The following is a 16,224-nucleotide window of genomic DNA, read 5'->3' as shown; positions in this document are numbered from 1 at the left end:
AAATTTCTATTATTTAGAGTCAAATAATCAGTTAGTGGTCAGAACAGTTCAAAAGCTAGTCTTTGGCTAATCACGAAGGAAGCTTAGTCAGGTCTGCATGCTACAGCTTAGAAATAACACTGCTAAATAGTGATAGCTGGTGTGTACTTGATCCTCAAAGGGAAGGAATGGTTCAGGTGAAAATGCCTTGGAGAAGAAATCCTGCTTTCAAGTGAAGAAAAGAAGTTTAAAAGTTCAATATAAACCTCTCTTCCCATTCAGAGCTATGATTCATGCTAGCATGTAATACATAAGTTCCAGGTGCAGACCTAGTAACTGAAGAATGGGATAATTGCCAAGTGAGAGGTCAGGAAATGTTTTCATTTATAAAGTGAGAGGTTTTTTCCATTTTTAGCGCAAATGGAGTCCATTAGATTCAGTCACACCCTCTGTATTTCTGTCACAGACCCAGGTGATCCTATTAATTTGAATGTCATTGTGTTTGTCTGTGAACCCTCAGATTTGTCTGCATAGCTAGCTCCTCTTCTTTCCTCTCTTAACCATTATTTTTTTAAGTTAGTTATGTCATATTTTGGATACAACACAGACGTATGTGCCCTGAAGGTAAAAAGTGGACTGGTTTGCTTTCTTACCAATTAATCCATATCTTTGTTTGCTTCGGTTTGTTTTATATTTTACTTTTTCAGTAGGAAACCTGCAAATCCATATTCTTCAGTGGCGATCAACAAAGATTAAAATGGTACATTAGAGGTGATAATTTTCATGCTAGTCTGTTTACACTGTTAACTGTGTACACTTGACAAAAATGTTAAAAGTTATGTGTATACTTGCAGCTTGGGTGCATGGCGATCCCAGAAAAGTCATTTATCCGACTGACAGCTATGGGCAATTCTGTGGTCAGAAAGATACCCTCAATGAGTGAGTATTAAATCCGTTCACCTATCTTTATTACTCCTGCACTATGAATAAGACGTGAGGTTTCAAATCTCTCTGTCTGCTAGGGGTTCTTGTGGGAAGTTGAAGAGACAGCGACACTCTTACTGTATTTATTCCAAATAAAGTTCAGAGATAGATTAGTTGCTCGGTGCAAATCTAGATATTATGATAATGCAGTTGTTTTCATCAGTCAGAGAATATTTTTGGTAAAGTATCAATGTAACTTGAAGATTGTATCACTAATTGCATAGAAAGTGAGTAGCTGGCACAGCTTCTAACTGCCAAAGTTTGGATAATTACCTGTTGAGTAATTCTTTTGTCCACCTTGGGATAAGAGTAAAGCGTTGTAGCCTGGTTCTTCGTTTTTCTGAGCATGCACCAAGCAACAGAAAAGACCATAAGGAAAAGCTCTTGATTTTTTTCTGGTGCTTATCCACTGCTTGTAGAGAGAAGACTGAGTGGTCTGGGAGACAGGCAGCTATAACCATACCTTCCTTGGGAATATCAACCAAACATCTCTGTTTACTTGTCTGTTTCCCAGTCTTTTTAAGTTTTGAATTGTGAGAGTTAAGTTAATTAGTTCATATCCACGAAGTAGTTCTACATGAATATAGCTGCTCAGGAAAGAAAGATGTTGCATCAATGTTTTCTCTGGAAATCTAAGTGTTTTTATGAAACAGAATTTAAAAAATAGTTTGCTCTTTCCCTTACCTTCTGCCTTTTAAAATGTAAGTATTAGGCATCCTTTATGCCCTTGTCACTGTCAAGAAGCTGGATGCTATGCAGGAAGCAAACAGAAGCTAGTGTTTGATAACAGCTCTTTGCTGCTTCTTTCTTTTCCCATTTAGTTTTCTAGGGAAAAACTGATGAAGCCACTGTCCAAAGGGCAGTTCAGAAGGGGAGGAGCAGGAGATAGGGAATGGAACAGAGGTAGAGCTAGGAGTTTATATACTCTCAAGTGTTGTGGTTTTTTTTTTACAGAGGAAACAGACTAGATAGTGTAAGGCGACCTGTTCCACCCTCTGACTAAGATTTTTCACAGCAGTCGTTGGAGAGGAAAAACTAGGAGGAAAAGTTGTAGTGTTGTGTGTGTTCCCCTCACCACAGCCCTTCTCTGCTCTTCCCCTCCTTGCCCCCAGTTTGTCCTTGTTCCCTCTCTGGTCTGTAGGAAGCAGTGGGCAAATGGGTTTGGGAGTCTCAGACACAGAGCATCCATGCACTGTGTTACGTGTAGCCAGATGCTTCCCTCTGATTCTTATCATCCACTCCCATTCCCTCTTTCCCTTTGTTACTCAAGTCTTCCCTTCAGTTACTTCTTACAATGTGATTTCCAGTTTGTATTCACAAATGTTCCTCCATGTATGATTGCTGGAGAATAATACAGCTACTGAGACTGCATTTTGGTATTTATTTGCTACATTGAGGAGTTTCTTATAAAAATATAAGCCAAAAGACACATAATACAACCTACTGGAAAAGCAAGAGTGTTTATGGCAGGAGGTCCCTCTGAACAAGTCCATCTAATCCCTCAAAGTGGAGGTGTGGGATGTGCTCGTCTGGCCTTCATTGATAACATTGTCAGATTTTTCAGATGCCCTGAAAGTAAGTAGTGTGAAAGGCTAACCTAGGACTATGGGTTTCCAAAGTCCCCAAGGGCTTAGTCTGAGACTTTTTCCTTGGAAAGTGATCACAGTCTCTGTATTTTGAATCTTGTGCTTGGAACAAGCATTCCCAGCAATCTCACCGAGGAGCAGAAAAGACAAACCAAAAACCAAGCCAACACTCACAGCTCTTGCAAAAAGCCATTTGAACTCTAGTGAATTCCATGCAGTCAAATTAATTCTACCTTGTGTTGGCCTGCGAGTCTCTTTTAGGCCTCTTTGTGTCTTCTTGTAATCCATCCCTTAATCTCCGTGTAATCTCTAAGCTTGTTTTGCCTTCTACAGAGCACAGTGTAATCACAGAGTACAACACAGTTTTGTTATAAAGAGCACAGACGTAGTTTTCAGCGGCTGTTTCCCTGTGTTACATGTATGTTTAAACTTTCTTCTCTGCTGTCAATATCAGCAAGTGGGCTAAGATGTAAGGAAAAAAAAAAAAGATTTCATTAATGGCTTTGAGCAGCTCACAGATTATAAATACTGTAAAGAAACTACTGAAGAACAGTGACATTTCAGTCCACAATTTTATTCTATTGTTTTGAAGAAAAAACAACTAATGACAGTGAATTGTTTTTGCCAGGGTGCATGTTTTGTTAAGCGGTGCGTAGTAGAAGATACCTCAGTGAAAACAGTTTAACCTTATGAAATGTCAAGCAGTTGAGCTAATCCCAGTTTTAAAGGGAGCTTCAATGTGCAGTGATGCTATATAATACCTTTGAAGCATAGCCATATTTAGCAATTGCTGGGAGCCACGTGATGGTGGAAGATCAGAGGATATGTCCTGGACTGGGGGATACAATGGAGAAATGTGGGAGCAGGACTTGTGCTAACTCCGCAGATAGAAGTGGAGCAGCCTTGTTAGCCCGAGCACACTTCATTGTTAATGCTGCCATCCTGCTCCCAAGGCAGAGCTCCCTCTGTGCTTCGTTGCCACAGTGAGGGTCAGTGGTGGCTCAAACACCACTTACTGTGTTCTCTTCTACATCATAGGCCATAGCAAGCATGTGCACTATTATTTCATATAGGGACACTGCTTGTTCCTGGCATGGCTTGCTGACTTTGAATTCTTGTGTGAAAAGGGCAGGACTACTGCCATACCATCTTCACTAGAGCTATCTGATAATTTTCTGACAAAGAGTAACAGCATATTTTGCTGTCTTCAAAATCCAGGTGTTTAAATCCAGAGGTCTTGGGGTAATCAGTTTTCAACAAATCCAAACTGAGGTGGCAGCTACCTCAAGGTCCCAAGTTCCAGAAGCTGTCGCATGTGTGGATTCTGGGGTGCAAACCCCTCAGACTCTCCTTTATTCATATAAAAAGTTTATCAGTGTTATTAGCAAATGTTATTATCATTCTGTTTCCTGGCCAGCTGCTTTCAGTTTCCAACCGTAAAAATCTTTGGATTGATTTTGGTGCCACCTTCTGATCAACAAAAAATAGGCAGCTTTTACCATGTAGCATTTGCTGATAGTAATTTTGCATGCAGTGCATACACGGTATGTTCAGTTTAAGCAAAGGGACCACAGTGGTTTTGCAGGGGTATTTTACAGACTTCACTTCTTAGACACAGGCCTACAGATACATGTAACAGTGCCTAGGGTTGTTTCAGCTTAAAACCCTGCTGTGGAAAAAACTTACAATTAGCATTCTTTAGAACAAATGCTTCTGTTTTCAGAGATGTCTTGGCATGGAACATTCAGGGTCTGCTTAGGATTTGGGTTTTTGTCTTGTGTTTGCAATATGACCGTTCACAATAATAGAATTTAAATACTGATGTATGCTATAAATTTTTGAATGGAAGGATGTATAAGCACCCATATTTATAACACTAACCATCTTATATCCACTTCCATAGGAACAAGACCATTTTATTTTACTTTAACATTCTGAAATGTGCCAGCCCCGTAGTGTTAATAAACCTACAGTGCCCTACAACACAGGTGAGTAAAATACAGACATGAAATAGTTTCCCTGTCTTTTAGTCGTGGTGCTTAAGAACTAGACATACATTTGTTTGGATTTAAAAATTGCTGTTCATATCCTTCAAAATATAATATGATTGTTTTATAGATGATGCGCAGTGCAAGCTTTCTGTAGCCTGTGATGGTCAGAAAAAAAAATACAGATGCACAAGATCGTGTATTTTGGATAGGAGTTGACCAGTTGAATACAGCAATTTGTTACTTACAAATTCATCACAGGCAGCTATTCAGTAGTAATCACTGCATGCAGAAAATAATTTCGATTGACATCTAGCATTTTCCAAACTAGACATAGGCATCCAAACATCATAGACATCAAGAAAATGCGCATATCCCCAGTGACAGGAGTATCTGGATGTGGTTAGAGCCTATGGCACTTTCAAAAGTGAAGATCCTGAAAGCTTATTCTTGCCTTATGCCACAATTTGTACTCCTTTAGCTGTGCTGCAACTTCTTGTGAAGCTGTGAAATAAACCCAGTCACTGAACTTGTGTGGGTTAAAATTATCCTCCTGATCTTTTACATGAGGCCATTTTACTGACCCGGTTTGTTGAGCAATTGCACAACCAGTTATGTCAGTTCATCTTATGAGGCAACAACTTATGGTATGGGGTAGGTCAGAGGAATTAGGTGCAGGACTGCTCTGATCCAACTTTGCTGCCAAGGTAATATGCCAACTGTATAATTAAACTGCAAGGGACAGAGTATGGTCTCAGCCATATTGACAACATTCAGTGAAGTCCTGTGTTAGTTTGGATGAGGGTTGTTACATGGTAACCAATTCACTGATTACAAATGTTAATTGTCTATTTGTTTGACTATCATATAAAATGTTTCCCATTCCAGCTTGCCCTTACCCCTGATCCCTATTCTTGATAGATGTTTCTGGCCTATCAGTTAGTGTGACCATATGGACCATTTGACACAGCTGAAGAGACGGAAATCTCCAGCAAGGAAGAGCAAGAACCCTCTTAACACTGACCAGTTGCTGCCAGAATGGAAACTTTCTCTATCAGCAGCAGATTTGCTTCAGGAATCCCCGTCTGTCCACATGCAGACACCAACACTGTTACCCCGCAGTCTGTAGACACTGTTACTGGAACAATTCAGCCTGTTCAGAAATACTGTCATTTTGTGGGATTTGACTGGTGCTGTGGTCAAGTTGGCAGTGGTCATGAATCAAGTAAGGTGAAATACTTGTTGAAGGAGAGTTTGGGGGAACAGAGCAGTTACAAATAAACAATTTGCAAATATACAACATCTCGAAAACTGAGAATGTTTTTGAATGCTGTTTGCTACTGCAGATGGTTAATTCTCTGGTCTTTTGTGAAAATGCTGAAGGAACATTTGTTTGATAATTCCTCTTTTGAACTGCAGACAGGGTCTTTCATTCCTGTCCCATTCATATCAAATAGCAGGAGAAAAAAAAAAACAACCAAGAATGGGCACGGGAAGAGCTTCAGTTCTTGCTTTAGACCATGAATTTGCAAACTGTTATTACAGTTCACTGGATCCATAGAGAGATCATTTCATTGCTTGTTTCATAGATGGTTTTAGTGAAGTGTATACTTGTTAGTCACCTGTTGTCCCATCAAGGACAAAACTCTTCTTTCTTTGTTCCTTGGCTTATGAGTAGTCCATAGGACTGTAGTACTCATGTAGAAAGATCCTCTTGCAGCATCTGCCCTGTTCTAAGGATTAGTATAAGATCTTTTCCCAAAATTCCTTTAGGTGAATCATATGTGGTGGAATGCCCTTGAAGTGAAATACGGTTTCATGCATGATGTCTCAGTGGTACTTGGATAGCAGAGCTTTGCAAAGGGTATTTGGATAGCACAGCTTTGGAAACAGAGAAAAGCCTTCTAGAAAAGGCTGAAACTTGCTAAAAAGATGGACTTCAAACTACCTCACAGTATTTAGGAACACTGAAGAGTCAGGACAGCTGTACACTTGCGTGACTCCAGTGACCAGCAGAGCCTTCAGAGCCTGTGTATTGAGGCGGCTGCTTCTCCATTACATAAATCTAAATCATAACTTCTGAGTGGATGCATTTGTCAAACCCCAGTCCTCACTTGATTTTCTCACATAAATCCAGTTTACAATGGCTGTACCTTGAGTGGTGTGAATTTCATTCCTGGCACGTGCACCCCTCTTGCTTTGTCACCAGGGGAGATTCATCATTAGTCACTAGTAAAAAGTCACCTTTGGGTGATCTGCACCTAACTTGACATGAATGATATCTGTGGAGATGTATTTGACTGAAGAGACTGTGTACAAGGGTGGGACAATTTTAGCTGCATGAGACTTATTTTTTTAGTGAATAAATGTAATAGAAAGAAATTACATGTATCCTGTGAAAGTAGCTGCTGCACCACCTTGCTCATATACACTGCTGCTGATGGAAGTAGAGGAGAACCTGACAGATTTTTTTTTTTCCTGGTGTTCAAAAGAAAAAAAAAAATTTTAACAGACTGAAAGCTCTGCATATCCACCAGAACATGTAGAACCTAAGAAGATACTGAGAGTGGCTTGAAATGCTAGATATGGAGACTTTGAAAGTGTATTCTATCAAAGAATTTTAGAAGTATTCATCTAGGGAAATAAAAGGAAAACATATGTCCCTTTCTAAATACTGCAGTAAACAGTACTGAAGGCAATTCCATGAAACAGTGCACTTTTACAGGTGGCCTTTTTCTTGCTTTTTAATTGGACTTCCCTTACCCTTCTCTACCCCCAGTGTATCTTTACTAATTTTTTTCTTTTCTTGCAGCTTTGTGTCTCAAAGTGCCCAGACAGGTTTGCAACCTATATTGATGTTCAGGCTTCCTACAGATACAAACCAGATCAGTGGAATTACTTCAGACAGTTCTGCAAACCTGGTTTTAACAATCCTCGCAAGGTATGTATGTATCAATAGGTGATGGAATACACTCTTTTTCTTTAGGCAGTGTGTAACATGCATGATTTTACTGAGCTACAGCAAAGCTTTGAGTTATTCTGATTTCACCATATAAGGTGTTGTCACGTATATATGGTTTGACAGCGATTTAATCAGGGGTGAAGATCTTGTATGCACACCAAATCTCCCACTCTTTAAATGATTAAAGTTTGCTTAAAAGAATATCTGCAGCTACCCATGTAGTTGCAATACTGTGGCAAGCAGTATCCTTTAGCACTGAGGTACTCCACAGCAACAGAGTATCTTGAACCAGTTCTTAAGGCTCCTGACTCCTCTATAGCTACTTAGTAATTTAGCTAGGAATATTAATCTATCCTTCATGTAACTGATTTTGCACTCAAATGTACTGCGTTATTTCTCCCATCTTTAGAACACCTTGCAATTCAGCTATATTAATTGTGTTAAATTCTTACTCATCTTTAAGAAAAAAGGTGAAGGGGAGACAAGGAACAATTGCTCAGTCACTCTGGCTTAGGTGCTGATCCAAAGTGAACAGGTCTTTTCTTTTTTATCACTAGAAAAGGAAAGAATAGTCTTTTCCCAAATCACAATGACAGTTTGGATTCTCACTTACATCATGAATGTATCTTGCAGCTCCAGCAGTCAAGTTTGGGGAGGAGCCTACAAAGCCCAATTTGGGGCATTTTCTCAGACTGGGTGAGAAACAAAAACCACGTAGTTATTCTGCTATGTATTCAGCATTCCTATTTTTCCCCTTTTTAGTCTGTTGCTCAAGTCCTACGTGATGAAGATTGTCCTTCGATGATCATTCCAAGCAGGCCTTGTGAGTGGTTCTACTTCTTAACACATCTTAGCAGATTATAAGCATTCACGTTAAAAGCACAACTCCAGTCTGAAAAGTGTTTTGTGGCAAGGTCCTTAGGAGCTGTCTGTTATCTGACAGTGACATCCATTCAATTTTCAACAGTTTGAAAGTATAAAGATTTTTTTTTTTTTTTCTAGCTGCCATCCATAAACACTCAGCGTGTGGTCGGGTCAAGCTGAGCTCTTTCTTGCTCTTGAATCATAACTGATAACAAAAGCTTTACAGCTCAGATTGTGCTTTCCAAAACACGTGAGTGAGCAACCCCATGGGCATCAAGAAAATGCCACGAATGTAGGAAGGATCATATGGCCAGCTGTTGAAGTTCAGGTAGTTGAGCCCAATTACAATGCAGCTTGCTTTTCAGTTGCAGTGTTGGCTATGCAAGGCACACAGATGAATTAAGGGACTAAAAAATGGTTTTTGTCACTATAGTCAGCGGATATCTCTGAGTAGATAACCACAGGTCTCAGAGCTCGTCTCAGCTGCAGAAGTGTAATACCAAGAGTACCTGTCACTGACCCAGAAGCTTATGCAGATTAGAAATTGCTGTTTAGTTTTCCATGCTTTAAAACAGATGTCACGTAAACCAGGTACAGGTTATCAAAAAGAGTAAATGTGGATTAAAAAAAAAAAAATTAAGAATTTTTATGAAAACTGATGTACTGACCCAAAAGACAGACAATAAGCAAAGAAGCTGTTATCTTATTTTAGACTATAACAAGGGGCAAAGATTACAGAGGGAGGAAAAGAGACATGTTACTTAAGTATTTCCTCAGAATAATTGGTGGGGTAGATATTCTAGACTGAATATTGAACCCTGACATCAGTATTTACTGGAACCTGATAAGGAAAGCACAGAACTGTTAAATACAGTACAGCTGTGTAGGAGGACTGACCTGCTCTTCCCCTTGGAATGAAAACCAGGACTTTTTTGCAGCAAAGAGCAGGGCAACATAAATGAGTATGTAAACATCTCTCCTTTTCTCTCTCTTTTATAATCCCCTCCTCCCTCTGTTTAACCAATAGTTTCTGTCTTTTTTCCATTACTTCCTTTCCAAGAATATCTAGTGATAGTGGCTGCTACTGGAGCTCTTCTGGCATATGAGGAACTGACACATGCTGTTATGTATTGGTTTGGGGTCTAATACCATTTGTGACCAGTCATGTTGAGTCTGTCCCTGAGGGCTGGTTTGATTATTACCATGAAATGACATATTTGAGAAACTGCGGGTTTATCTGGGTAAGCTGCCCAGATATTGACAGACAGCAAGTTCCGCATTTATTACAAATTCTTAAACTGCTATAGATACTACTCTTTCTATTTGGTAGACTTTCCAGCTGAAAGCTAGATCCCACCATGCCTGAGCTTGGACAAAAAGCCGCAGAGCATAAAAATCATGATCTTAAATATAATGGCTCTTCTAAGATTTGTCAAAGTCATCATATTGTTAGATAATCCGTTGAAAAACAATTGACTGTGAATCGAAAATTATTTAAATATGTTATAAAGACAAGTGATAAAAGTGGAGCTTGACATGAAATGTAATATGCATGCTTTGTTTTGATATTTTGAATAGTTCTGAAGAGATGCTTCCCAGACTTCTCCACTAAGAACGGTGTGCTAACTGTGGCAAATCAGACTACGTTCAAAGATGGAAGAGGGAAAACAAGAAATGTAACCGATCTCAGGGAAGCTGCAAAGTAGGTTTTACCCTTCTTAAGTATGTGTTTGTGGGATTCTGAGATTATTTTTTCAATTCCTAAATTATTTAACAATCAGAAGCTGTTGTAGCAAATGGTTAAAGAGTACCCAGGCAAGACTTGCTAGTAAATGGTCTCTCTGTGCCTGGGCACTTGCAAAATTCCAGTAAGGAAAACCAGCGCTGTGGTTATGCAGAACTGAGCAAGGAGCCAAAAGTTTCAATCTGGTTGTCTCAGAGTTACTGTCAGTTTTTCCTAGCAAAAATTAGTTGTTGTTTCTCCTAGCAAAAACTAGTATTACAGAAAGCTAAAGGAGGTTCAAAATTAAATCCTTGTGCTACGGGGCTCAGGCCAGCCACAAATGGCCTCGGCTATTCCTTCCTATGATGGCCTTTGCACTAACATGGACTGTCCTAGTACTTTGGGCATCTTACTTCATCAGAGTGCTCCTGGGTTTAGTATATGTCTAAAGGTCAAAAAGCGTCATACTGGGCTCTAACACATGACACCTCCCTTGCAGATGGACAGCAAGCGACTCCAATCCTGGGCATCAACCAGGATGAGAGAAAACTGCTGCAATAGCCTCTTTTCCAGCTGCTGTCAGTCCTCAGCCTGTCTGGAGCACAGGGGTACCTTTTCTTACCTCTTGATCCAAGGCTACCACATTCTAGCACTTTACCAACACTGATAACACCTCCACCTCATTAAGTTCCCTTCTTCTGGCATCTACAACTACATTGTCTGTTCTTCGATAAGAAGATCATTCATTTCTTCTTAGGAAAACATTAGTATGGGCAAGCGCTTTGCAGGGTAGGAAAACAGTTGCATAAAGTCAACCTTTTGCTTCACTGAGCTGTTTTCTGCTTCTCTGCTATTAGCAGTTCTGGAGTCACAATTGTTTGGCTCTTGGTACATCGTGAATCTTAATAGTATACGGTTTTCTTGTGACATAATAAGCAATTATATCTGGAGATAGTACTCGTGAATCTTTTTTTGTTAAAGTTTTTTCAGGAGCTATATAGACATTTTTGCACAGGTTTTTTCTTTGGCGTAAGTGTGGTGTTGGCTTGGTTACAGAGCTGGAGCTGGTGGATAGTAATATACTCTTATCACTAGCAAAGATATTTCAAATTCTTTCAGTGAGCCTATTTGTTGTTTAAATAAATTCTGCTTTTCTACTTAAAGCAACCTTTTCTTTGGTTTGTCTTTTCTCAGTGGCATCAATAATGTCCTGGATGCAAGATCAGTTGGAATGAAAATTTTTGAAGACTATGCCATTTCTTGGTATTGGATTTTAATGTAAGATTTTCATGGGTATTTTTAATTTTTCCAAACTCATTTTGGAGCATGCAGGGAAATAAAAAATAGATCAGGTGTGTGTTTGTTACCAAGCCTACTTTTAAACTCAAGGAGCAACTGTAATTTCTTTTCATCATGTGATAATAATTTTGTCATGGTTCTGTACATGAGGTAAGGATAGCACAGCATGCATACATACATGGAGTGTCAGTTGATCTGGAGTAGTTTTTTAATATCCTACCAGGCAGAAAAACAGGAGGTGCTGTCTTCTATGGCAAGACCCATCTGCACAGTAATTCCAAAACTGGAAAATCTTAATTAAGGGACTTTCAAACTAATTGCAGTTGCTAAGTGTCATTAGTGTACATATAAACCACATAATTTCTAAATCTGTACTAGCAATATATAGTTAAATCTGTTATAATACATAAATCCAATATAAATCCATAAATCCAATGCAGCAGGCAAAGCAACATCAAGAACAAGAAGTATTGAACAGAATTACCTTTATCTTGCAATTAATACTCACTAATCACCATATAGTAAAAATGCAGCACAAACAAAAGAAGTAGCTATTTTGATGAAGCAAATAAGTAAGTATACATGCATTCTTAGCCCATTAATATAGTTTTTCATGGACCAGAGTGTTGATCAATTTGAACAGGAGCAGAAGTCTTTGCCAGGTGAAAGCCTATAACGTGGACATATTAAGCATGCATTATTAAGCCTGAATGCAAATCCACAACAATAAATACATAAACTTTAGACAATAAACTTAATATGGAGAATTAGTCAGTTCAGAAACACAAGTTGTCAGCTTTTAAAGGTGTTCAGTCACTGGTGGGAGGACAACTTTCTCATAGTCTGATACTGTGCTCACAACAGTCAGTGACAAGAAACTCACTGGTGTTCAGCAAGCTCAGTTCTCTATATCTCTTATTGAAATCAGGTTTATGGTGCAGATTCTTTCAAAGGAGATATCACTGAACAGATAATCTGGAGAGAGAATTGACCGGTTTTTGAACAGAAATTCTACATACCGAAGCCAGTTTCCATGTTTCAGTATGATATTTATATAAGGAATTGTTGCTATTTTTTAAAGTAGTTGGACAGAATTTGCTTCACACGTTTCACCAAATTATAGCATACATCAAACAATTTCTGGACAAACATATATAAGTGCCAGTTTGGGTGAAGACAATGAAGACCTCATAGTGAAAGAAGGCTGGATTAAAAATTAAAGTTAGGATTGCTCTAGTCTTTTTAGCATACCCCGAAAGAACTGCTGCTTTCAAGCCTCAGCGTAAGGGAACCAGTCTATTGAGGACAGTCATTACCATGTAGTCAGTTTTGGTGTTACTAGGACTTGTGTATATCTTTAGATAACTAAAGATAACTTTAGATGAAAGCAACTTACTGCTTTCAAGAACAGAGTAACAAGCTCCAAAACGACAACTTTTTTTGAGGAATACATTCTGAATTTCAAACAAGCCATTCAGAAAGGGAAAATATATCATGCTAGGAAGTCTTTAAAGGGCTAGGACGTAACACCAGCTTACAAAGGTTTAACTAAATAAGCTGATGTTCTTTTTCTTGTCCCTCTGCCCATTTTGATTGTTTATGATCCGGCTGACCCATTTTTTATCATTGATAACTGGCTAAATAAGCTGGCAACATTCAGAAGAGAAGTTACTGACCACAGGCAAGCAGAGATCTTAAATTTTTTGAGTCGGTACTAATACAAAATTCTTATATAACACCTACTAAAAATTCTGAGAAATGAGACGTTCTGTGAAGCATCTGAGCTGGATGTTTGTTGGATGGGATTATTATTCACATTGCTTTAGAAGGCCTTGCTGAGTAAAAAGGCCTTTTGCAGCCATTTTTTTCCTTTCTGACTTGCTTTCTGGGAGTGAAATGGAAACAAATATTTCCTTACTTGATAAAGAGAAGACACTCTAGAAATCTTTCCTAGGGGCCCCATTGATAGCTCTTAACAGTTTCTTTTTATGCATCACAATGCCCTGATCATTTCCTCTTCTGGTGGGTGGAGAGAGTCACTGGCTTTCCTCCTAAATTTAATTCTTTTTTTCTGGGAAAGCTCCTAGAATGTTACTTTACTAACATTGTTTCTTTGCAAGTAGGGATTTGTAATGCAAGACATAAAACAGCAACCTCCCCACACATAGGTATTCCTCCAATTTAAATTTCTGTACTGTAGACTAGACCATGGCCTGAAAAAGGCAGTGAGTTCAGCTGGTCTAAATGACCAAAAAGGCATTGTACTAGTCCCATTCAGCCAACCTGAGAACCTAGTGTATACAAACATTTCTGACTCGGCACTGTGAGGTCATCTTATGTAAGCTAGTAGCAGATAAAATAGCCATGAGGCTGTATTTCATAAGGAAGGTTTGGAAATACATTTTTACAAATCATTATCTTATGTGAGATGAAGTGACCCTCATTTGGAGTAACAGGCATGCAAGAAAAGTGAAGATTCTCATGCTTGTTTTCCTTGTGTTTGTGTTTCTCGTTTTTCTAGTGGGCTGTTCATTGCAATGATTGTGAGTCTGCTCTTCCTTGTGTTATTGAGGTTCACGGCTGGGGTTCTCTTCTGGATTTTCATCTTTGGTGTGATTGGAATTATAGGTTATGGTAGGTCTAAAATTCTAGTCTCTGAGGCTGTTTTTCCTTATTGCTTAAGTCTGGGCGAGGAAAACCAGTAATTACATTATTTAAATGGTACAATTGGGAGAACTAATGCCTAATTTTAGGCACAGTTGAGTGAGAAGTGCCGAAATGGCAGTGAAATTTAGGAAGAATCCAGCTGTGCTGATACTTAGCACCGGATGTAGCAACCTGAGTTATCTACCCATGGAATGCTTAGTCTGTATTCACTTGTACTGATATTTCTTTTCTGTATATGTGATGTTATAATTGGCGAGTCTCACAGTAATGCGGTTTTGGTTTTTTGCTTACCTGACATGCTGAGGACAAAACACTTGGCTTGTAAAAGAACTTTTTAAAAAACTTGTCTTTGTGGTCTTCAGAAACACTCATCTTATACTGATTGTTCTTTAAAAGGCATATGGCATTGTTACTGGGAGTATGATCATCTTAAAGGAATACCTGGATCTGACCTCACTGTTTACGATATTGGATTCCAGACTGACTTCAGAGTGTACTTGCAACTGAGGCAAACATGGTTAGCATTTAGTAAGTGCCTTTTAAACTTGGTATATGTTAATGGATATTCAGGCAGATCAGTCACTGCCTTGGTACAGTTTCTGCCTTGTTAAATATCCTCATGTAAATGTAAATGTGTCGTTCAGAAATAAGCAGAATTCTCTTTCTTTGTAGTGTGCTACTTTTTTTCAAGGAGGCTAGTATATTTGTAAGGGGACATAATGCAGTTGCGCTATTGATGAGAGTGAAAAACGCGCGTGTTATTAGCATTCCAGTTCCTCTGTGTTCAGTCTTCGTAATGGGGAAGTAGAAAGCAGTAACAGTTAGTCCTGATGAAGTTGCATAAGGAGGGGCATATTTTTTCTCCCAATCTGTTTATTCTCCCTCTTTGAGGGCCCCAGAAAATAGATTAACAACTCTAAAACATCTTTGTAGAACTGTTTACATTCAGGTCACTGAATTTTCTTGGAGGCTAATCTAAGACTGTGGAATGAACTATTGCAAATTTCATCACCTTTATTTTCAAAAGTGCTTCGTTACCTTCTCTTTTTAAAACAAAGTCCTACTGGAACAAGACAGACTGCAGCATACACATCCCTCCCCAGGGAATGAGGGGTGGAAGACAGAACAAATACCTGTCAAATATTACTTGCACTGCTGTTAATGTTCTATGAGGAGGCACGCAGACACTAACTGACAGTGAATGGGACATAACGTAAAACACTGCCTCGCCCTATTGGTAGCTAAAGTATTACTGCTTAAAAATATCCTGTCTCTGCTTTGTGTCTTCATTTAACTCTATGTTGGATCATTGAGCTCATGAGGCATTTTCCACATATTCTTGAGGCAGAGCTTTTTAGTATGCTGTCCCTAGAGAATATTAGGACTTCATTATGTTTTCGCTTGTAGCTCTGCAAGCTCTTCCCCTGCCTGATTCTTACCAGCCAATGTATAGTTTGTCTGGAGGTCATTGTCACTGTCAGATGAGCAAATTGAGGTACTCGGGAATTAAATTACTTTTTACTTTTCCAAAGTCACCCAGCAAAGCAGTTAAATATCCTTGAAACAATAGGCCCTTTTAGTCCTGGTCTAGAACTCATCATGTACTGACATTGCTTTCCTTTTTCACAATGTCTGGGACAAGCTACATTAACTTAACAGAGCTGAATTGGAATGAGACTAACTTTAAAGAAACCTGATTATGTATTCCTTCATGGGGAACCATCAAAAATACGTGCTGAAATGCGTGTAACCTACTGCAGAACTAGGTTTTGAACTGATGCAAACAGAAATAACACTGAAGCAGACTCTTTAAACCAGGTCTGGGTTATGATTCAAACACTGCTCATAACTAAGAGGAAATGTCCTGGGACATGGTGCACTCAACTCTCTGACCTCAGAGCAAGTGTGTATGATTCCAGCAACACAACTGGAAGGTGAAAATAATTTCTCCAAAACTGTCCTATCTTAGTCTCTTGCTTTTTTTTTTTACTCAGATGAGGTGATGGTTGATACTCAAACAAACCTGCTGATTTAAGTACATCTGAATGATAGAATAATATATATTAGAAAAATACACTCTTTGTGAAAATGTTGACTCTTAATCTCTCTTTTTATTTATTTTACTGTATCTGAATACTACAGATTAGCAGCATTAGAGTATAAACATGCAAA

The 16,224-nt window shown here is 38.8% G+C and overlaps 1 protein-coding gene across 1 annotated transcript in view; it reads left to right on the top strand.

The window, feature by feature from the left end:
* SLC44A5 (solute carrier family 44 member 5) overlaps positions 1 to 16,224 on the top strand; it is a 57,894-nt gene that overhangs the window by 27,159 nt on the left and 14,511 nt on the right. The window contains exons 4-11 of the mRNA XM_086463032.1: positions 834 to 918; positions 4,453 to 4,537; positions 7,350 to 7,478; positions 8,262 to 8,322; positions 9,942 to 10,065; positions 11,281 to 11,364; positions 13,907 to 14,019; positions 14,449 to 14,580. Coding sequence (XP_086319158.1) covers positions 834 to 918; positions 4,453 to 4,537; positions 7,350 to 7,478; positions 8,262 to 8,322; positions 9,942 to 10,065; positions 11,281 to 11,364; positions 13,907 to 14,019; positions 14,449 to 14,580 — 813 coding nt within the window. The remainder of the gene's footprint in view (positions 1 to 833; positions 919 to 4,452; positions 4,538 to 7,349; positions 7,479 to 8,261; positions 8,323 to 9,941; positions 10,066 to 11,280; positions 11,365 to 13,906; positions 14,020 to 14,448; positions 14,581 to 16,224) is intronic.

Source organism: Leptosomus discolor, chromosome 3 (genome assembly GCF_034619465.1).
Source record: "Leptosomus discolor isolate bLepDis1 chromosome 3, bLepDis1.hap2, whole genome shotgun sequence".
NCBI lineage: Eukaryota > Metazoa > Chordata > Aves > Leptosomiformes > Leptosomidae > Leptosomus > Leptosomus discolor.
The sequence above is the reverse complement of the archived record's forward strand: the minus strand, read 5'-3'. Positions and strand labels throughout refer to the sequence as shown.